The sequence below is a fragment of the Colobus angolensis genome, unplaced genomic scaffold (assembly GCF_000951035.1).
Source record: "Colobus angolensis palliatus isolate OR3802 unplaced genomic scaffold, Cang.pa_1.0 Scaffold51, whole genome shotgun sequence".
NCBI classification, from domain to species: domain Eukaryota; kingdom Metazoa; phylum Chordata; class Mammalia; order Primates; family Cercopithecidae; genus Colobus; species Colobus angolensis.
Genome location: NW_012118599.1, coordinates 5,445,593 through 5,469,430, shown reverse-complemented (window position 1 = coordinate 5,469,430; position 23,838 = coordinate 5,445,593). Strand labels below are relative to the sequence as shown.

The following is a 23,838-nucleotide window of genomic DNA, read 5'->3' as shown; positions in this document are numbered from 1 at the left end:
AAAAAAAAAAAAAAAAAAAAAAACATAAAATTGTAATGTATCTATAATGTCATAAGTTCCTTCATTAGCATATGAAAAACTTCTTCAGATGTAGATCTACTTCTCTGTGAAGGCTAGATTTCAGAGAAAATGTGACAGACCTACTCCAAGAATTTGGTTGGGGAGGAAAAGTATCAGAATTTTATTTTTACCCTTGATCAAATTCTGAATGTCCAGAGAAAACAGAAGGCAGGCTGTGAAGTGGAAGGAAAATGTGAAAGTAGTGAGAAGTTCTTAAGTGCAACAAATTGCACACAGTGGGCACTCTGTAAATGTGTATCAATGATGACACACTCTAAAAGACAGACTGAATGTTACATGCTACTTAGCTCTAAAGACAGATTGCTTCCTGTGAAACGTTACCTGCTCATCCAAAAATACCAATTGTGGCTGCACTGGAAGCTCATTTCCCACTTCTCCATCTGAAGGCTGGACTAGGACAGAAAGTGCATAGGGCCGAATATATATCAAGTTCCCAGTTTTAAAACTGCTTGAATTTCTGGCAGATATAAAAACAAACAAAATACATCCTTGGGATTACACATATCCCTATGGCAGCAATTTTCCACAATCCATTATTACCAGTGAAAATATTTGCATTTGTCTGTGTTTCTAGAAAATAATACACTGTGTAGTGAACATGGCTTTATAGCAAAGGTTAATTAGGTATGTATTTGATATGTTTCCTTAGCTATAATGAAAATGGACTGGGTGGTAGGGAAAATCACAAATTATGAGTGTATATTTTTATCATCATTTATTAAAATCAGTCAAAAAATAAAAGTCTCAGTGAAAATTAGCCTCAAACTAATATGGATAATAATAATAAAAGCCTCAGACTAAAATGAGAGGACATGGACACGTCCAACAGTAAGCTATTAAATCAGCTTTCCCAAATAATGCCCTGATTTGTAGGTGTGTTCCAATTCCATGATATAAATACTACCACCATAGCTAATTCCAAGATGACAAGATAATATCACTGAGCAGAGCTGGGAAGAGACACCCAACAGCAAACTCCAGTACACCACTGTTTTACACAGAGGAGCTCATTTAATCTTCACAACAAACCATATTTATATTCTCCGAGTGTGCTTGTACTAAATGGATTCAATAACTATTAATAGCATTAATGAATTAATTTACTTCAGTTGCATGAAGCATCTGAGGAGAATAATACTTACAATTGGCATTCACTGAGCACGTACTGTATACCAAGTTCCATGATAAAGTGCTCATGTATAATTTCATTGCATCTGTAAAATGACACTATGTGGTGGGTACTCTTGTTTATATATGAAGAAGCTGAGGTCCAAAAAGGCTTGAATAACTTGCCAAAGGTCCTACAAATAGTAAGTATTGACCGAGATCTAGAGTGGTTAACCAGTGAGCTATATTGCTTCTCACTTCCTTTGAACATATTAAGTGCTGACACGACTTAGCAACAAAATGGAACACATACAAAATAGTTATATAATTCATGACAGTGTAAAACATATGTCACTCAGAGTTTTGGTATTTTTGATGACAGAGCTTGCATCATTAAAATAAAATTATACACCTATTGTCCCATTAAGTCTATTGTGTATTACATATCATAGGCATGCAACAGATGTTTGGCAACTAAGTAGAGACACCTGGACATCACATATCATATACAGGACCCTGACATAGAGCATTCCTTGATGAGTTATCCTCAATAGCCTGGGCCAGGTCTCATGAGGTATTTATTTATCTATTTACTTCTTTATTTTTAAAATAGCCTACTTTGCTTTCTCCCATTTAATGTTTATAAGTCAACTATTCTATCTCCTAACTACCTCCCCTTCCCCACACAAGGAGGAAAGGATAAAGTATTTATTTAACATGGAGGGTGCATGTAAGGAAAAAGCGAAGATTTGTTCCGAAAGAGGAAATAGTGGAAGAGCAAATATAAGGGATCACTAAATATGAAGTTTCTGTAGGAAGCAATTTTCTTCTCCCCTAGGAATCCTAGGAAATGCGGGCAGAGTGCAAATATGTGGTCCTAAGAAGCTCTTTAGTCATCTACCAGCGAAGACCCTGGCTTTTTGGCTGGAATCACTCCCTGGGAATTCAACACACACTAGCCCCAACATCATTTCTTAGTTTGTTTAGCCTGAGTGGCTAGGGCTCCTTTCCTTTTTTAAAGGGAACAATTTAAACTAGATTTTAAAAATCCATGCTATTAATTCTATCCTTCTGTGGGTTCCAGGCTATTAGAAAATTCTAACATTGTTATCAGATCCTATTTCTCCCCTAATCTTTTTCCTTAAATTCTTTCTGATGGGGGCTAGGATGCAGGCAAGCAGTCTGGGTTAAAGAAACTGAAAGACTCCATCAAAGATTCTGACATAAGTACATTGACGTCTAGAGACGAAGGGAGGGAAACCAACTGCCTGAACACACGCTAAAAGGCCCATTCCTGACACACTTTAAAGTTTATTGTGAGCAAACATCTCTTGTTAAATGTAAACAGCATCTCACTGGAGGTCACAGACTTGCTGCTGCAGCATATCCCAAGGTAATACCACTTTAAGCTCCACATAAACTCTTAAGCAGTTTCTGTCCTAAAACCTGACCGTAGGTGGTACAGTTTTTTACGATATGTTATAATAGTGCAATAAATCTGTTAGCTTAAAATCGAATCTCCGTGGCCTTTTAGAGAAATCATCATTAAATGCAGGGTCCTGTTAATGATGCCATCGAAGTGAAATTGTTTAATCTGCTAAGGGGGTGAAAGGTCACCAAATGAATTTTTTATAATACATCAACTTGACACGCAATAGGGAAAACTGTAATAGATAAAAGCAAAGGAAAAGGGCACTGTCTTCTTCTGATAGGTCAATAGCAGCCAAGAGAGTCACTCATCCACTTTCCTTTCACGATGGGGCTCCTTTTGCATTTAATATGGACACCCAATTAATACCTCAGCACCACAGACAACCTCATTTTAGGTGACTTATAGCAATTTCTCCCCCTTCCCTGAAATGAAAGTGATCACAATACATCATAGCATTGTGCGAATTAACGTTAATTGATTCAAGTTACCAAGCAATGATGGGCCACTTATATAATCTAGGCGTTATTGGGTGCTAGAAGGGATGGAGGGAAGATTAGATTCCAATGTCCGTTGCTGTGACGACGGGAGTCACCTGACGCCTTGTTAGACAGTTGTAAGGTTCTATTGCTGGCCCCAGTGGGGTCGTCAGTAAACTGGAGTGATGTCCAAACATCATTACATGCTGCTCCAATATTAAAGCAAAGGGATTAGCAACTTATTGCAAGCAACCTGGATTTGTCATTGTGCTGTCGTTATCCAATTTCCAACTGCTAATGTGACTGTAGCCTGCAGGCAGAAAGACCTACAGCCAAACTTTAAAAAATGGGGGAGAAAAGTTCCCTCCATTCATCCCAGTTTTTACCATTATTTAACAGCTTCCAATACCCAGTTAGGTATGTGAAAGAATTTTTTTTTTCTACAACACTTAAATGCAGGCTAAAGGAGAAAAGTCAAGAAAATACAGAAATTTCCCAATTAAGAGATCACTCCTATTCATGTCAACTCTTGCTTTTCAATTCCACCAGATCTGAAATGTTTACCTTGTAGAAGATGGAATTATTTCTATCCGCATGGAAAACTTAGAGAGCAAATAAATTTTATTAGTGAAAACTGGCTCTCAGCAAGACCGACTGTGGTGGGGTGGGGTGAGGTGAAGTTGGGGTGGAAATCAGATACTCCCTCTTCAACCTTCTGCTCAAAGCTACTAAGCCGAGTTCCTACAAAAAGCCTCATGTTTTGATTGAATGCTTCAGGATATCCTGAGCATTTTTTATCTCTCTTGTTTTAAATAGGCTAGATAAGGCCAAATATTCTACATGTACCACAAGGGGACTTGAATTGTAAAATGATTTTGGACAATTTTGTACCCTGAAAGGAAAAAGTAAATTCTTTAGTCAATTCTAAAAAATTCTAATATATATATATTATGTTAATACAGGGAAAATATAAACATAATGTCAACATATTTCTATATATTTAACAAATATATGTTAACCCTTCTACTATGTACAAACATTGTTCAAGGCACTGTGAGATTTGCAAAAATATAGAACACCATGATCTCTCCCCCTCAAGAATAACCTTCTATATACTTTGTATGACAAGAATGACTTTTCTGGTTATCCTTCTGAGTTGATAGACGCAATTTTTTTACCTTTCATGGTCCTAATGCTCCCTGTTAAACCTATCTAGGCTTCCTTAGCAAATAGCCAACTCCTAAGAGGGAAGAAATGTCTTATGATCTGACAGTTTTTTTCTGGCACTATGATCTAGGGGTTCCAAGCCTGGCATATTGTAAGCACCCAGTACATGTTGCTATAGTAACACTTGCCAAATCAGTACCCATTATGCATTCCCTCTGCTCTTAGGTCACTAATTGCCTCTGAAAAACTACCACTCATCTTGGCCTTCAACTTCACATTCTGGGGCACTCCTCAAGCAGTGTGCTTACTTCTATTCTGTGATACTTCTGATTAAACTCTTGTGATTCCATGGAATTATTCATTTAAAAACGGGATTTCAGTAACCTTAGGTGTAACTTGCAGTGGATCAGAAGTACATAAAGACACAGAATAAACACCGTACATCTTCCAACAATTCAGGGGACAAAAACACCTCTTAGGAGTTGACTAGCTGCTAAGGAAGCCTAGATGGGTTTAACAGGGCATAAGGACAATGAAAGATAAGTAAAATCAATCAAGTAAAAAATCAGGGGACAAAAACCTAAGTATTTTAATTGGCAAATCATTTAAAACAATATTTTATAATAAATCTAGTGTGACTATTTTAACTAGGAGAATGAAAACTCTGCATTTTTAAAGATCATATGCAAAATAACCAAAATTTCCTGTTTATCCTGGGGAGCTGTAGCAGTCATAAGTCTGTCCAGAAAACAGATATCACTCAAGGTCTTTCTAATGGAAGAGATTTAATTCAAGATATTGGTTGCACAGGAGTTGTAGAATAGTAGAAAAGTAAAACAGGCTACCTTTCACTATATGTGATACATTGAATGATAATTTATTGTGATTTACAATGTGCTTAGGCACACTTGGGAATATAATCATAAGTTGAAACCTTGACCACCTAATAAATATTATAAAGATTAACATTTTATACTCAAGTTAATGTTATGAAAAACTGGATTAATGGTTAAGCAGCTTCATAGAGAATTAATGATTTATTTGTAATAGATAATGGAATGAGATTTAGTATAACATCTTCTCATTAAATAGTTGAATAAATGCTGTTTTTCATATCCATTAGTTTTCAAATCTCTAGATTCTTACAGGGACCATATGATATTTTGAACATTATAGCTGTTCAGTTAACATTGGGGAATAAAAAACATTGAAATGTAAGCTTTCAAGAGTCTATTATATTTACCTGCGAGTTCACCGTGTGTACAAATAATTCTTAAATTAATTGATTTTAAGGTCGTGTCATCTGATTTTGGAATTAGAACTTTTCTGGATGTGGATGTGTCAACAGCAACAATAGATTACAATTAACATCCTGTTCACAATAAAATAGCAGAAAAGAATATAAACTGCAGGACAAGAATTAAAAATTTAGTGGTCCGGTGCCATTCAGTACCCAAGGGCATCACTGCAAAAACAGGATTGTGAAGTAAATGATAGATTTAATGATGACCATGAATCATCATAACAAATGTGAATGGTCTACATTATTTCCCATTTAATAAGTCTGAATATTATGCAATCTTTGTCTTTTTTTTAATGTTTAAGAGTTGAACACTTAAAAATGCTTGTTATTAATGGAACAATTTTTAATTGTATAGAAAGCTTGCTTACGTAGAACATCTCACTTTCCCACAAAGCCACACATATGAAGTAAGATTGCAATAATTTTGCCATTGACCCAATTAAACAAAGTAGCATATTTGTACTGCAGTGAAAAGAAGGAATGATGTAAAAACACTATTTAATGGCAAAGTTGTGGTTTTTGTCATGGGGAAGAACAGAGACAAGCCAGTAGTACAGGAATCTCTTCTAGGATGAACATTCTGTCGGTCTTGAAAAGAACATACTTCCTTGCTGATAGAAAGATTCTACTATTTCATGCTCCAAACAGCTGTCTTCTAGAACGCAGGTGCCCAGGATGCATAAAGAGGAGAAGATGCAGAAGAGAAAATGTTAAAGGTGACTGAATGCCAAAAGACTTGTATAATTTATTGGCTCTCCTGGTTTTCTTCTCTATTCCAAAGTAACCTGATAGGGTGCTCCTTATGCAGAATGAGGGAACTTATAAAGCTATTAATGTGATAAGTATATACACGTTGCGCATACACAGATAAACACTCCCACAGTGTCATGCTCACCCTCATGGTAACTGTTTTAATAGCCCAAAGGTCATGGCAATGTCATGAACAAAGAGCTTTATGTGACATGGCATATTAGTTTCTATTGCTGTATAACAAATTACCACAGTCAGCAGCTTACAGTAACACCAATGTGTTATCTCCAGGGAGTGGGCCAGGAGTCCAGAGAGGCTTGGCTGGGTTTGCTGAAGAGTTCACTTCCAAACAGGTTGTTGGAAAAACGCATTTCCTATGACTACAGAATTGAGGTCCTTGCAAAACCAAAATGAGATCCCACCTCATGCCAGTCAGAACAGCAATTATTAAAAAGTCAAGAAACAACAGATACTGGTGAGCCTCTGGAGAAATAGGAATACTTTTATACTGTTGGTGGGAGTATAAATTAGTTCAAACACTGTGGAAGACAGAGTGGTGATTCCTCAAGGATCTAGAATAAGAAATACCATTTGACTCAGCAACCCTACTACTGGGTATATATCCAAAGGATTATAAAGCATTCTACTGTAAAGGCCTATGTACACGTATGCTTATTGCAGCACTATTCACAATAGCAAAGACTTGGAACCAACCCAAATGCCCATCAATGACAGACTGGATAAAGAAAATGTGGCACATATACACCATGGAATACTATGCAGCCGTAAAAAAGGATGATTCATGTCCTTTGCAGGGACATGGACAAAGCTGGAAGCCATCATTCTCAGCGACCTAACACAGGAACAGAAAACCGAACACCACATGTTCTCACTCATAAGTGGGAGGTGAATAATGACAATACATGGACACAGGGAGGGGAACATCAGACACCGGAACCTGTTGTGGGGTGGGGAGCAGGGGAAGGGGGAGCATTAGGACAGATACCTAATGCATGTGGGGCTTAAAACCTAGATGGCGGGTTGATAGGTGCAGCAAACCGCCACGGCACATGCAAGAAGACAACAAATGACAACAGAGGTCAACAAAGTTTTGGAAGTTGGAAAACATGGTGATGGAAACTTAGCTAAGCAGAGGAAGCTTGAATCCAGATGCCTCTAGAGGAGGATAAAGACTGGAAGAGGCCAGTTCACTGTGTATTATTTACTTTGAAAGTAGACATCTACTCCATCTCTTCCCACAAAACAGAGTTAGTAGCTTTTTTTCTTTCTTTCTTTCTTTCTCCCCCCCCCCCCAAGATCTGGCTCTGTCACCCAGGCTGGTGTGTAGTGGCACAATCTCAGCTCATTGCAACCTCCCTCTCCCAGGCTCAAACAATCCTCCCACCTCAGCCTTCCCAGTAGCTGAGACTACAGGCATGTACCATCACGTCCAGCTAATTTTTGTGTTTTTGTAGAGATGGGGTTTCACCATGTTGCCCAGGCGGGTCTCAAACTCCTGGACTCAAGCTATTCACCCACCTCCACCCCCAACAGTGCTGAGATTACAGGTGTGAGCCATCACACCTGGCCCAAAGTTGGTAGCTTTTGAAAGTAGCTAGCACTCTCTTAGAAAAATGTGTCCAGTATGGCCTGAATTTGTTGAAATGCATATAACCCCATTAAATTAACAAGAGCAAACCACTGGAGAACATCCTTGGTACTTTTCCATGAAAGCACTGCATTCCTAGACTCATTTCTGCTGGCTTAAGGTCAGTTCATTGGCTCGTCAATAGCTCTCCAGTGAGTTCAGTGGAAAACCCAGCTGACTGTGATAAAGCTGAAAGAAACAAGGCTGGCTCTGGGGCCTGTGTCAGGTTTTATGGTTTTGTTTTGTTTTGTTTTGTTTTATCATACTGTGCAACACTGGGAAACATGAGAAACTTTGCTAATCCTCATTGAATGCCATAGGATATGGCATTTCTCATTCGGGAGAGGTTTGTTCAGATATACTTAAGAAGCAGCCCTTCCTTATCTTCAGAAGATTTAATCTTTGCCTTATGTCTAGAAAATATCTTTTAAAATACTAAAGAAAAGGAGAGAGATAGGGGGATGGAACACATTGCAACACAAAATCAGTTCTATATTTTACACTTTCAACTGTTTCTTATTAAATCAGAAAAAAGTGAGTCAAAAGTAAAAAAACATGATGGCTATGACAAATGGTGGGTGACAAATAAAAGCAATCTTTTCTCTGAAGCTATTTCACTTCTTCATGATAGAATGGCATGCCCCACATATATGTGTGTATATACCTAAATTTGTGCTGGATCCACTCTCTGCTGGTTTTACTCTGACGTAGCTCTATTGCTTCTACTCATTGACTTTTCTCTGTTTCTAGTTAAAAGCACATTATTCACTAAGTCTTCTTTTATACATAATATAAAATCAGTCATTTTGGAATTACAACCTTTTAGAAAGCTCAGTACTGTAAAATCTAAATAAAATTAAGCAATAAACTGACTCTCTTTCTCTCTAGACAAAAATTATTCATGTATGTATACTTATAATATACTTACAAGAACTCAGTGGGGCCTAAATAAAATTGGGCTAATGGAAAAATACTTAAATGTAAGCTAACATGCATCAGCATCATTTCTTTAAGCATTCTAATCCTCATGCCACCATACATAATATTATAATAACGTCACTCACATGGTGAAGGTTTGGTAGTTGACAAAAATATCCAAAATTGAGTAAGTTGTGATAATAATAAGCTATGAGTACCTTTTAAGTTAACAATTCCCAAAGGCCTTAAAATCAACCAGATCCAGAAAAATTTGCTTGTATTTTTTCTCATCTTCTCTACATATCAATGTATAGCAGGAAAGAAGAACATCTATCTCAAGTATAGACACAAAAACACTAGCTAAACTTTCACTTGGATGTGTTGCTCTGTGTACAAAAAGATAATCAATGTATTAGCTGAATATTTCTCCAAGTGTGAGGACGTGGTTTTCTTTTTAGTTTTGCTTTTTATTTAAGTTCTACCGAATTCCACATCCATTGGAGATGGTTGATGGTTGTATAGAAGTAATCGCTACCCATTAAATACTAATAGCTTATTAGCACTATCACAAATAAAATGATATAGCAGTAGCAACAGAATAATATCTATTTCACTTTACCAACCCTAGAACCTAGTCCATTGCTTAAATTCATTAAATAAATAAATAAATGATCAAATGAACTAAAAACAAGTTGCTTCAAAAAAAATCTCTTCCCACATGCTTTTCACTTTAAGGAATCAAAATATAATGTTTTCTACCACCTTGGAAATAGAATAATCATGAAAAATATGAATTTAATACACAATCTAAAAACTAAGAATTTAAGTCTTTAAATGATGCTTTGAATTTTTATTCTTAAAAAGCAGACAAGTTATATGATTCAGTGTAAGTACATTGACATTTGCAACATATGTCAATATGGACCTAAAAAATCAGCCCTCACCCTCATTTGGATGTGAATATAATTAGTACTTACCCATAGCCAATGACTCCCTTTGACTGAGTAACTAGTAAGGCCCCAATAGTCATATTCAGAATATTCTCTAGTACCCCAGTCTGTTGAGCAGTGATGACTTGATGAGCCAAGTTCTGTAATTTGTTACTTGATAAGGATGAAATCATTCCAGTGCTCCTTACTGTTGGCAAATCACCAATTTCAATGACAATCACTTTTGAGATAGTTTCCACAGTCATTGGGGATGAAGACCTATATGAGTTCATTTCCATCATGAGAGGCCTACGTTGACCAACTCTTCTATAATGACTAGCGCAAGTCACAGTCGGGCAATTGCGCTTTCTCTTTGCTCTACTGTCAGCAATGGCCTTTAAGGTCTCTTCATGGCCAGGTATCTCATGAATAAACCTGATTTGGTTTTGGCCAATCTGTAAGAAGTTAGTTAGTCTTTCGAGTATTACTATTTCCCAGCCTTTTTCTAAGACTGAAACCATCACAGTGAGGGCCAAGTGAATGGAAACACCTGAGCGTATTTCAATGGGCTCCTCTCCTTGTAGCACAACATACAAGAGGTTATCCATGATGTTGAAATAGTTGGCACCAATAGATTCATTCAGCAATAAGGGAGCCGACTGAACCAGAGTGGGTGGAATAAAACTTTCCCCTAAGAATACATGGGGGTTCTGGAGCTCATGGTAGAACACAGCCAAGAGAAGCTTGGAGGTACTTTTGTTCCCCAATAGAAAAAAACGCAAAACTTGAGGAGTTTGATCCATGAAGCAGACCTTGGTGATTTGCCTGGTGGGTAAGATAGAATAGAAAGTAGACACTGACCCAGAGGTAGAGCAGGGAATATTGGCATTGACACTACTGAAGATGTCAACAAAACCACTAGTCACAGATACAACTGGATATAACTTCTGAATTGCCCAAGTGGCATCAGTGCTATCAAGAATTAGGACCACTTGGTCAGTCTGTTTGCAGATGAATCCTTGCATCAGAAATCGGTATGTACATTTCTGTTCTCCTCTAAATGTACCTATAAAAGAAAAGAAACAAAACAAGCTATATGTGAATTACAATCTCTCGATGATTTGTAATCCATCACTGTCGCCATCATCTATAACCTGATAAAATATTTACTAAACATCTAATTGTGCCAGATACTGAGAATGTAAGGAAGATTGGGGTAAAATATAAAAAGATAAGTACATTAAATAAGAGTTCTTTAATGTATTGTTAAAGTATATGTTACATAATATGTTATCTAAAGTTAATAATGGAGATGATAACTGAGAAAAGGAGTTGAAGAAGTAAAAGAGTCAAGACAATGAAATAATCATCAAGGGACCCTGAGAGAAAAACAAGATAAACTGTTTTTTGCTACTCTCACACATTCCATATAACACAAAATACCTCACCTCTGGTCACCAAAATATGTAGGTATTTCTCCACACCAACAACCAGTTCTCCAGTGGATACAAACTGGGTGTCATATAATTTAACCAAATTCTGATACTAAACAGTTAGTGCAGACTCCGCAAGGAAAGGGCTCAGTCTTACAAGCATGCCCCTATTTCAGACGCCAATTGCAAATCTTAGGTTGTGACCTGTACTTCTGAACAACTGGCTATAAATCAGGGCTCTCATGACTCCCTCCTTGAATTCAATTAACTTGCTAGAGAGGCTCACAGAACTCAGAGAAACATTTACTTATGTTTTCTCATTTATTATAAAGGATGCAGACGAACAGACAGATGGAAGAGATGCATAGGACAAGCCATGTGGGAAGGGGCGTGGAACTTCCATGCCCTCTCTGCATGTGCCACCCTCAAGACACTTCCATGTGTTCAGCCACCTGAAAGCTCTTCCAATCCTGTCCTTTCGGGCTTTCATGGAGGCTTCATTATGTTGGCATGATTGACTAAGTTATTTGTTGTTGGTGATTGACTCAACCTTCAGACCCTCTCCTTTCCCCTGAGATGGGGATGGTGAGGAGATGAGGCTTGAAGTCCCAACCCTCTAGTCACATGGTTGGTTCCCCTGGCAACCAGTCCCCATCCTGAGGCTATCCAGTAGTTGAGGCATCAGCTCGTTAGAAAAAAAAGACATTCCTATCACCCAGGAAATTCCAAGGGATTTAGGAACCTTGTATCGGATGTTTCTATCACTCGGGGAATTACAAATGTCTTAGGGCTTCTGTGTCAGCAACCAGAGTCAAAGATCAAATATTCGAACAAAAGAGTCTCTTAGCACTACTGATTTTAGTAGCTCTGCCTCAGGAACCAGAAATATAGATATAGGTATAGATATAGATATAGATCTAGGTGTACATATAGATATAGATATAGATAGATACAGATTCAAATATAGATATAGATATAGATATAGAAAGAATCTCACAATATCATAGCTCCATAATAGAAATAGGGTACAAGAGAAGGGGTAGTATCATCCTAGTGAATGGGAGAAGAGGTAGATGGAGGGGAATGGGTGGAATAGAGAAATTATGGGAGCATATTAAAATTGAAGAGGTGTATCTGACCAGATTGTGAAAGAGTTTGGATGTCAAACTATGTAATTTTCTCATACTCTATTTTTCCCCAAACATAAAAAGTAAAGAAATACAAGAAGAGGGAAAGAAGAAAGTAGTAACTTGGGAAGTTGTTGATATTAAGGAGCCCAAGCTGAGGATGGTGAGGGTTAATAAAAACATTTAAAGGAACAGCGTTATTCATTATTCCCACCATTCCTAATAGCGCCTCTGTGAAGCTAGAATAGTTCTTGTTTTGAATCCACAGGGATATTTTGTTGTCCACAGGGATATTTTGTTTTCCAACAAAGAATTTCTTTGACTTAAAATTTATATTCACAAAATCATTCCGTATTGTTTTCTAGATTTTTTAAATTTGCCTTAGTGCAAGTTCATAAAAGTAGCCTAAGAAATGGAACAAAAAAATCAAATCATTTTTAATGTAGGAAATACTAGATTTGCGTATAATCTAGTCTTTCCTATATCCTTCCATCCACATGATATAATTATAAATCTATGCTAAACCTGTCCATGGTGTTAATAAATTTAACTACCAAAGTGTTGGTTCAAGAGTAGGGCACATGATTTACTTTTTCTTCAACAATAATAGCAAAATCAGGGGTGATTAAAAGTCACAAGGAAAATTATAAAATATTTAAAACAATAATAATTATAATTCTACTATATTAAAATTTTTGGAACGAAGTTAAAACAGTGCTTTTATGGGAAAATTTATAGTGTAAAATGCTTATATAAGCAAAGAAGAATTATCTAAAAGCAATGCCCTATGGTACTACCTCAAGAATTTTGAAAAAAGATATAATGGACAGCATGGTGATTGTAGTTAATAATACTGTATGGTATAACTAAAATTTGCTAAGAAGGTAGATCTTAAATATTCTCACCACACACACACACACACACACACACACACACAAGCAAAAAGGTAATTATGAGGTAATGGATATATTAATTAGCTTTCACAATGTATATGCATATCAAAACATCACATTATATAGTATATCTATAGTATATCCTAAATATTTAAAATTGTATTTGTCAATTACGTCTCATAAAAGCTAGAAAAAATAAAAGACCTGCATGTCAAAAAGAATTTTAAGGAATTTAGAAAAAGAGCACAACAAAGTAGAAGAAAGAAAATCATCAGTATGGTAGCAGAAATCAATGAATTAGAAAAGAAACAACAACAAAACAACATAAAACAACAGAGGAAGCGGTTCTCAGGAAACAGCAACAAAATTGACTAATCCTTCCTAGACTGATCAAAATAAAAAGAATACAAATCACCAATTTCAAGAATGAAAGAAAGATTATCATTACAGACTCTGCAGAAGAAAAAATGAGAAACTATTACAAACAAACCTTTGCCAACACATTCAACAATTTAGATAAAGTAGACAAATTTCTTTAAAATTGACACAAAATAAAACAGAAATTTTGACCTGTTCTATGTCTCTTAATGAAATTGGATTCATTACATTGAATGCTAAATGATTACATAAAAAATTAATTATCAAATTTAAAGGAATAGTCACTTTCACATTGTGGTTTTTTTCCCCTGTGATTATATCATAGGATAACTCTAATGTTAATCAAGAGTTGTCTTCAGAAGCATGGATCCAGTATGAAGGGAATTAATTGCATGGTCTTAATGGCCCTACAAATTTTGTTTTGAGATCCTGATGCACCAGTCTCTATTACAGTTATATCTTTTCCAAGTAAGATAGTTAGGTAACATTTCCTCATGGAAGATCTTCGAATCACAGTGGTTCCCCTTTTCTAAACTTGGTAGCTCACTCTCCTTTTTACACATTTTTTTCAGCCATGCTGATGTCATTGATCAATCACTCACATTCCATCCAATTTTATAAATCTCCAGCTTTCTTCTTCCTGCTTCTCATCTAGGAGATATAATGTCTTAAAGTGACCTCTAGAGATGTACAGTTCTGTTGGAATTATAAATAAATAATTAAACTAAAACAATCACATCCTTTGTTGATGATTCTCAATCATTCTCTGCTACCATCTAACTGTATGTAATTTGATAAATCACATGACATTAGTAGGCATCAGTGTTCTTAAGGGTTATCTCTCCAGGCCAGGGACAGTATCTTATCTCTAAATCACCACAAGGGTCAACATTCTATGGCAAGCAGAGTAGATGGTTTTAATATATAAATTAGCTGATTGATACATAATGTCCTTTTTGAAATTCCTATTCTTCAAATCACTGTATGTGTATTTGTCAAGTGTCTAATAATAACTCTTACTCTATAGTGCAAATATATTTTAAGTCAACTCAGCATAACAATAATAATTGAGTATATCACAAAAATTTATTGTATCGTCCTCTAAATTGATTCCTAATATATGTTAGGCAATATTGTAATGTATCTTTTTCACATGTATCCATAAGATTGAAATTATGGCTGACTATACTTTTATAAATTTTCTTCTGCTATTGTATCACATAGTTGATTTGTCCACAACAGGTTCTGTTGTAATAAAACATTTTTGGAACAATTCATCTATTCATTAAACAGATACACATGGAGGAACATAAGTTTTTCTTTCATACCTCCGTTCCTTATGACAGGTAATTTCCAGGGCCAAAATAATAAAAAAAAATGGCCTTTTAAAATGTAATTAACATTTTTTGGAGTAATAAGGTACAGAAGCTATACTAGTAGGATGTATACCTTCAAGGAGGCCCAGTGATATGATTCTTTCTTTACTTATTTATTTATTTTTACATATTCCACCCAGAAACCAATCCATCATAAAGGCTGGTCACCCAAGCCATTTCTGCCCTAAGGATCCAAAGTTCCCCATTCCACTATTCAGTCATGACACTTGATGAAAAAGAGTATGACAAACTACCTAGATAGAAGGCAGGAGCTTGAGAGGGAGAGAAAGAGACAGAAGGAGAGAAGGGTTTGACTCATGCTCGGTTGGAGCTCGAGAGAGCACAATCTCTGTTGAAAGTGTGTAACGCAGAGACTTTGCACACCCTGGAGAGTATAGCTCAGGCCTGGCCCATGAGGAAACTCAGGAATAAGATGATAGAGAATGAAAAGTCACAAATCTTTATGACCCATTGGAATTTTGTATGATTTTAATTACAAACCCTAGATTGTGGTAAGGAATTGAATAAACATTGATTTGGATTCCTTGTGCATACAGTAAGATTTTGTTACTATGGCTCCTCTCTCTTCAATAATAAGGAGCTAGTTGCCATATTGCTATTATTAAGCACTGTGCTAAAACTAGAGATCAAATGCCAGGCTTCTCAACTATGTGTTAGTTATTTGCTTGTTTAAACTTAGCCAATTACCTTCCTGATTGCAAAGGAACTAGTGCAGTGCCAATTACATGCATTGTTTTTATTCCTATTTTCTCCTATTTTATGTTTTAAACCTCTGTGTATGAACACCTTGCTATGAAAGAACCACATGGATTTTGATTTCTCATATCTGGTTGGAGATTTACCCCTATAACATTCACAAAGTTAATAATTAGTATCTTCTTATTTAAATAAAGAGTTTCATCAAATATTAGTTATTATAAAATATTCTCATCATTGTTTCCTTTCTACACTCCCCAAAAATGAAAAATATACCCATTTTGATTCAAGATAAGAATAAAGAATATTTAAATTACTTCAGTTCAGATCTTCTTGACAAAACATACAACATACATTTCTCCCTTCACAATTTTTTCTACCCTAGGAAAAAAACTGTACAAAAAAAATCTGTAATAAACAACCAATTAGTTATATTTTAAGGCTAGGTAGTCTTGTGACAGATATACTTTTTCTAGCCCAATGTTTCTCAGAAGTCAGAGCTGAGGTTTCTTTGATAGTAATATGAGAATGATGATTGGGATGTGACTGCCCCAAGCTCTTTACAGAGATGAAGCTGTATACAAGTAGCTTTACCCACTGAGGGGAAAAATTATTTGTACATCAGATACATTATTGTGGATAAGCAGAAAATTTTCCTTTTATAAAGAAAGTTAAAACAGATCCCAAAAATCCCCACAAATTAAATAATCCCACCACACAATTAGTCATCTCTGATAATACAAGCCTATTTCAGGAAGAATTTTTACCTTAGAGTTTTGACAATAAGGATTCTGTACAAATGAAGTGCCTTACATGAGCTGAAAAGTAGGTTCTTTTACCTTTAATGTTATTGGAATAAAACAGTCTGACACTCACAATGAAACTGAGAAACAGCTCATGCACAGATATTATAATTCAGAGTCTCTTAAAATGTACATTTCAAAAAGGCAGACTGTTGTGTTTAGATGCAAGCTGAGGTGCTGTAGATAACAGAGAACTCATAAAAAGAAAGAGACTAATGTTGGAGGGAGTGGATGACTGACACAGTAAGCTCTCTGAGAGGCTAAAGAGGAACGGGGTCCACAGACCTCTTAAACATGGGATTGGATAGGTTGAAAGACTTCATCTCCCGTGGAGCAGGAAGGAGGGCAGAGAGTGCATGTGGAGGTGTGTGGGAGATTGAAAGCACTCTATCTGCTGGGAGGTGTGAGGCAAGTATGGTTATCGACAGAAAGTCAAGTATGAGGGTGAGTATTGGGGGCTAAGATGAGGGGCAGGAAAGTTGGGTCAAATGTTTGTGGATTGAGAAGATGGTATAAAACAGTCATTGTGAAAGAGGTGCATACTTAGTCTTTCTGTTATTTTAGTGCTTATACAATGGATGGAACGATTCTATAAAAGTAGGTACAAAGTTATGAATTTAACATTTGGAGTGGGAATGAATTATTTAAAATGAGAAAAAAATCACAACACAATTATGTTTTAAAAACCTCGTAAGTACCACAAACATGATAAAATCTAAGAAAAGGCACTATGTATACTACACAGCTCACCTCTGTATCATTTTTCCTATATTTTATTGTTTAGCTGTTGTGTTGTTTCTTCATATAACAACAATGTTGTAATACTTTTTATAGAGAAGATAGAAAGATAATTTAGTTTTTTCTATAGCTTGGATGATTGACATTGTTTTCCATAATTTCACTGTTAGTTTAGAAGAATTTCTTTCAACTTCACAACTCATTATTGGTATGTGTAAATGTTTAGAATTTTCGTCAAATGTGAGAAGTCTCTTAGAAAGGTTTTCTCATGTATGACATGTAATACTTGAATAAATGTTCACAGATTAGCTTTTATTGGACTGTTATCCCAATCCTACATCTCTTATACCTTTCACTTTCTCCTCATGCTTTAGGATATGTTCATAACACAGTGTGACCTAGCGTCTGGCTTCTGTGTGTTGCAGCACTGGGTAAGTTGACATATATGTCTACTAATAATTTTAAATAGAAGTGATTAGGAACCACACAAATCACACCCTACTAAGCCCAAATCAAATGCATGTCCAACTCAATTTCCCCTTAGCTAGATTTCAAAAATGCTGTAGTTAGTACACTGTCGCTCAACCCTCACCACTTATGATGAAGGAATATTTAGAGTGGAAAGAGAGAATTATCCTAATTCTGGTTAAAATATGTTCATTTTGAAAATTTTACAAAAGCAGAGATCTATGCAAACACATAGCTGAGATTCGTTTTGGAGCCTTGGAAGGGGCCCATGTAAGTGAAGAGCCTGAAACCTAATCTTAATCATCTTCACAGAAAATTCAGTCGGCCTGTGTTGTGGAGAATGGATGTGTACTTGCTTTGGCTATACCCAGTAAGATGGAATGAACAAATAGAATGGCTGAGTTTATTCAAGGTTGGGTTCATGCCAGGCTATGCGAAGGACAAAGAGTCACAGGTATTAAAGGTATATAGAAAGAACTGATGATAAGAAAGTATAGCTCATTTCAGCTGCATAAGAAGGGAAATGAAGGGAAGGCACTCATACATGTTAGAAAAACGCACGTGGCGGCCGGGCGCGGTGGCTCACGCCTGTAATCCCAGCACCTTGGGAGGCTGAGGCGGGCGGATCACGAGGTCAGGAGATCGAGACCATCCTGGTTAACACGGTGAAACCCCGTCTCTACTAAAAATACAAAAAAATCAGCAGGGTGCGGTGGCAGGCGCCCATAGTCCCTGCTACTCAGGAGGCTGAGGCAGGAGAACGGCGTGAACACTGGAGGCAGAGTTTGCAGTCAGCTGAGATCGCGCCACTGCACTCCAGTCTGGGCCATAGAGCAAGACTCCGTCTCAAAAAAAAAAACAAAGAGAAAGAAAAATGCACATGGCAATGAGTTTAATGCCACAAGGAAGGGACTCTTGAACAACTGAGTTAGAAAGACCTGAATTATTCCTTGAAAGTAGGGTACTTAAGTTCATGATTTTTAAGGTCAGTCATCATGACAATCTCAATGCTATCACTGTGTCAGTGAATAGTAAGGTACAGTGGGGGGAAAAGCATATCTGATAGGAAATGCTAACAACAATGGTTAACATTTACTGAAGGCATTCTCTGTGTCTGGTATTCTTCTAGAGAGGACTTGAAGATGAGATGAACAACGAGAGTTAATATATAAACTGACAATGTCTAGACCAGATACCAAAATAGAACTCTGACCAACAAGCAGCAGTAACCAGTCCTAGAAGACCAAATAATAACCCCTGAAACCACAGGCCTCAAACAGCCAGAACTTGATTAATAACTGTCAGCTTTCCTGTTTTCCCCGATAATCCCCCAATTTTTGCCTCAATTTCCAACTTAGAACCAATCAGAGAAAGCAAAATATGTATCCATAACCAATCACATAGGATGCCCCACTTCTAGTTTGCCTGTGTCCAGCTTCCCCAACCAACAGCATTAATCAAAGCATTAACCTGAAGCTTTCCCTTTTTTCCACACTCTTAAAGCCTCTTTAAGCTTTCCTGCTTTTCTGTGTGCCTTTGCATCTCTACCAAGTTGAAGCGATAGTGGCTGACTCTCTTGCCATAGCAAGTTCAGATAAATAACAATTGCCAGTTCTTTGCATAGTCCTTGTTTATTTTCACAGCACTCAAGGTTTTGAATGAGTTATCCACCTTAAGAAAATCATGAAAGAGTGAGGATGAAGAAGAGAACAGTGATCCAGTTTCTTTGGCCTTCAGGGAGTGAAGAGCCTTGCCGATTATGTCAATAAGACTCGTGAAGTAGGTAGTCAGCCAGATGGTGTCAGCCTCGGAGGGGTAGGGGTTTTATTAAAGGATATTATATAGGGCATGAGAGCAGCATGGAAACATGAAGGACACCTTAAGGGTTGAGAGTGTGGCTTAAAGAGACTTTAAAAAGAGTGGCATCTTTAGAAGATGGCTAGGTTCCAGGTGAGGTAAACGAGTGAGAAGAATGTTCTTTGAAAATAAAGAAGAGTTTGCTGATCCCAAGTTCAAACTTTCTCACAGCACCAGGAACAACTTTTGGAGGAATGGAGTAAAAGGTTGAGTGAGCCCGTGAATGGATTGGGAAGGAGGTGTGTATTCTAGAGACGGTAGATAGAGAGTGGTAGACTTGTAGGTAGTGACTGAGGCAAGCCGGGATATTAAGAAAAACATATTGCATCCTTATACTAATAGTGGTGTAAAAATTAGGGCTATCAGAGGAGCCTGAAGGGTTTCCCACAGTTTTTATCAATGGGAGGCTCTGGGTACACTGTTTAAAGAGATCTTATGTGGCAGGATGGTGGTCACCCCATGGTCATTTCAGCTAACACATAATGATTGCTTAGGAGAGCTGTAGGTACAGATATATCTGTTAAGAAGCCCACAGACTAATGGGTGTGGTGCTTGGAAGTGGGACAGGCCAGGATAGAGATTAGAATAGCAAATAAGAAGCTTTGACCTCACTACAAAGATGCGCTCAAGACATAAGGCTGGTGGTTTTCCTTCCTCTTTTCCTTCCTTCTTCCTTCTTCAATTCTTTTCTTCCTTCTCTACTTCCTTTCCCTAAAACTTTCTAATAGCAAGTTTAATTATCCATAGTTCATAGATAAAAATCTTGAGTCACAGCAATTTTAATTCAGCATAATTACTTAGTAGTAATGATGAAGACGAGGAAGAAGGAAAAAAGGATACTTCTAAACCTCTACCTGTCCCTTTGGCAAAGTTAAACGTAGTCTAAATAACTCCCCTTTTGGCCTGAGTTTAGACTTAAGATTCAGGGTGATGATTTATCCTGTGAGAGAGGGGCTATAATAACTAGAAGTTCTCTGCACAATTTATTGACAGGCACACATGGAAAAGTTTTTGATGATTTGTCAGATCACATATTTGGCAAGAGTCCATTTGCTGTGTTATGTCTTCATTTGGCCCTTTTAGTATTTTATCATACTATCCCAGGAGTATAAAGATATAGCTACATATTTAACAAAGAAAATAGCCTAAGGATTATCAACAAGTAATGTTAATTATCCACTTTTGTAGCCAGAATTGAAATCCTGGTCTTCATAAATTAAAAACTATATATATATTTATATATATATGTGTGTGTGTGTGTGTATATATATACACATGTGTGTGTATACACACACACACACGTGTATATATATATATATACGTGTGTGTGTATATACACACACACACACACACACACATACATATATATATTCAGAGTTTACCAGTGACTAAGGGATGGGGTGGTTTGTCAGTATCTTATCATTCATTTTCCTAGGTCACCTTTAATCAACCCTCATATTTTAATTTTGGCATGAGGCAAAAATAAAGCACATGTAAGCAGGGTTCCAGAGCCACTAAATGGGTATAGTTCTTAATTATGGCAGAGAATACACATTAACTGCTTAAGAGGGTGACAGACCTCAGAGCTCAATCCCCAGGCACTACTGGCAGGAGACTGCAGTGACAGTCCAGCATCACTTCTATAGAGCATTCCGTTTTTCCTTCCTCTGGATTTGTTTTCTTCCTGCTTCTCTCACTTGGGGAAGGTTTGGTTTTGAGTAATAATTATCTTTCTCCCTTGTTTTGGTCTCTTATTTTCTCCCATTTCTCCAAATGGCCTATCTGCCAGTCACAATTTTTGTGGTCTGCAATTCTGATCACTTTTAAATGAAACCCATGCTGGCTTTGGTAATCATAATGTCATTTACAATTTACCACTAAACACGTTTATTCAGTTAGTAGCACACTGGAGAAAAAGAACTCCATATGAACTCACCGTGAAAGGCCTAATCTGATTATTTCCTCATGAAAATCCAGGCAGGGGTGCTTGTAAGAGGGGCTGAGAGAAGCAGGAAAAAAGCGAGGTCTGGCCACAGCTGACTTTCATAATCAACGTGAATAGATAAGTGACACAGCCTGTCAGGGGCAGCCGCCCAGCCACCCCAGGGCATTCCTTTCCAAAAGGCTAGGGTGGACAGGGCTTAATAAATGCTGAGTGACCAGTGAGTATTGGCTTGGCATAGGCTATTGCATTCACGATGGACAAGAACATGATAAAGTCCAGAAGCTCTTCTCTAAGTGGGGAAAATTAGATTAAGCAGGTTGTATTTGTGCGTGCATGTGTGCCTATGAGCACTTGCTTTGTATATACTTTAACTTCCTAAAATACCCTGGTCATTCAGTATGCTCTGTCTACCTTTCCCTAGACAGGAAGTTACAGACTTAGAAACCAAGGCGGTGAGTGAAGTCTGTCTGGTGGCAGAGGAGGAGGAAGAAGGCGGGTGTGTATGTGTGCGAGTGCATGTATAGACTCAGGTTGCTTCCAGGGTTCTAACAAATATTAACTTTGTGTCAATATTTGTCCTTCCTGTCGTGAAATGAGGATTTTCCACCTCATTTCACGTTTGAAAAGAAAATATGCCAAAGGGGTTGTCTTTGCTAGGGAAAAAAAAAAAAAAATTAAAAGAAAAGAAGAAAAAAAACAACTTCTATTCTTTATTTAGAAAAATGGATCTGAAGGAAAGAAAAAAAATTAAATAAATGTTCTGACTCAAAGGCACATAGAATCCTTCCATATTTCTGTTTTCAACAAAAAAGAAAAATGTATATGTTTAAAATTGAATGAAATACATCAACATTAATGATTTTTTTCCTCGAGGTTAACACCACCATTTCCCTCAATAATTTTTTTAGCCATTTTGTGATATATTTCACAATTCATGGTAAAGTGTAGGAGATTTTGACAAAAACAAAATATATACTCATTCTCTTATTTTCAAGAAATGAAATCATTTACAATTCTTTTCTGTCAAACAACAGTTATACCTCATTATTTCTAATTTAACAAATATAAACGGTCCCAGATCAAATAAAGTGAAGACAGGCTGAATTTATCCCCATTTATATATGTTGTCACAGGCCCTCAGGCTATGAGGAGTGAAACTCCAAAATCTCAAAGCTGTGCTCCTCAATACACAAAAGGAGTAACTGTGATCTTCAAAGGAATTATTAAAGAAAATATGTTTTGGTCATATTAGAAATGATAGAGAAAAACAGTCTGCTTTTCTAGAATGGGCAATTCTAAGCAAAACAATTATTTGTTTAAACTTCAAAAAATGGGTGTATGTTATATTTATGGGGTGAAGCCACATTGAGAGTGTTGTTCTTAAGCAGAATAGATTCAGTATAGGTGATAGGAAACACACCTTGCTAGTCTGGAGTCTAGAATTAGAGTTAGTTAAAGTCTATCGAGGGACCATAATATGTAGTTCTAATTATTATGAAAAAGATAAATATGTTTGCCCATATATACAGTGATAGCTATTATTATAACCAAACTAAGTATAATTATAATAGTTATTATTACAAGTAATATGAGAAACTTCAAGTTCATTAGATTGAAGAAGTACAACATGCATTCACTCACTGCTTAGGTCTAGAGCTTCAAAATTAATGCATTTTCAGATTGATTTTCACAGTTTGTTAGACAGTGGCACTTCAGAGTATAGTCACCTCTGGCACCATTTTCAATGCAGAGGACACCACTCTAACAGTTAGTTACTGGTGTAGTGAAGTGGCTTTCAATGCTTGGGAGCCACACAATGCCCAAGGGTGAAGACAGCTTGAAAGGACTGAAGATACTGCCTAAGAACAGGAAGCTGCTGTATGAGGAATATATGCATCTGCAGGTGTAAAATGGACTGGTAGACTTCAGGAACTACGGATCATAGGATCTGTCCCAATTTTATGAGCAATCTTGCTAAAGTTTTGTAGTTGGGTCTATTTTCCATGAGGATGCACTTCCAAATTAATACAAGAAAAATGGAAAACTAAATAAAACCAACTATTGCACGAAGCAAGAAATGTCTATAAGATCTTCTGTTAAAGTCCTTTCTGTCTCTACAATTAGTTCTTTCAGCGAACATCTCAAAATGTTTGTTATCTTTTAATAAAAGTGTTGTGTTGATTAAAAAAAGATCAAGAGGGGGGGCGGAGCAAGATGGCCGAATAGGAACAGCTCCAGTCTCCAACTCCCAGCGCGAAGGACACAGAAGACCGGTGATTTCTGCATTTTCAA

At 36.8% G+C, this 23,838-nt stretch overlaps 1 protein-coding gene across 1 annotated transcript in view; it reads right to left on the bottom strand.

Moving 5' to 3' along the window:
- The window catches only part of PKHD1 (polycystic kidney and hepatic disease 1 (autosomal recessive)), a 475,948-nt gene that overhangs the window by 36,970 nt on the left and 415,140 nt on the right, over positions 1–23,838 (bottom strand). The window contains 2 exon segments of the mRNA XM_011960244.1: positions 403–538; positions 9,860–10,877. Coding sequence (XP_011815634.1) covers positions 403–538; positions 9,860–10,877 — 1,154 coding nt within the window.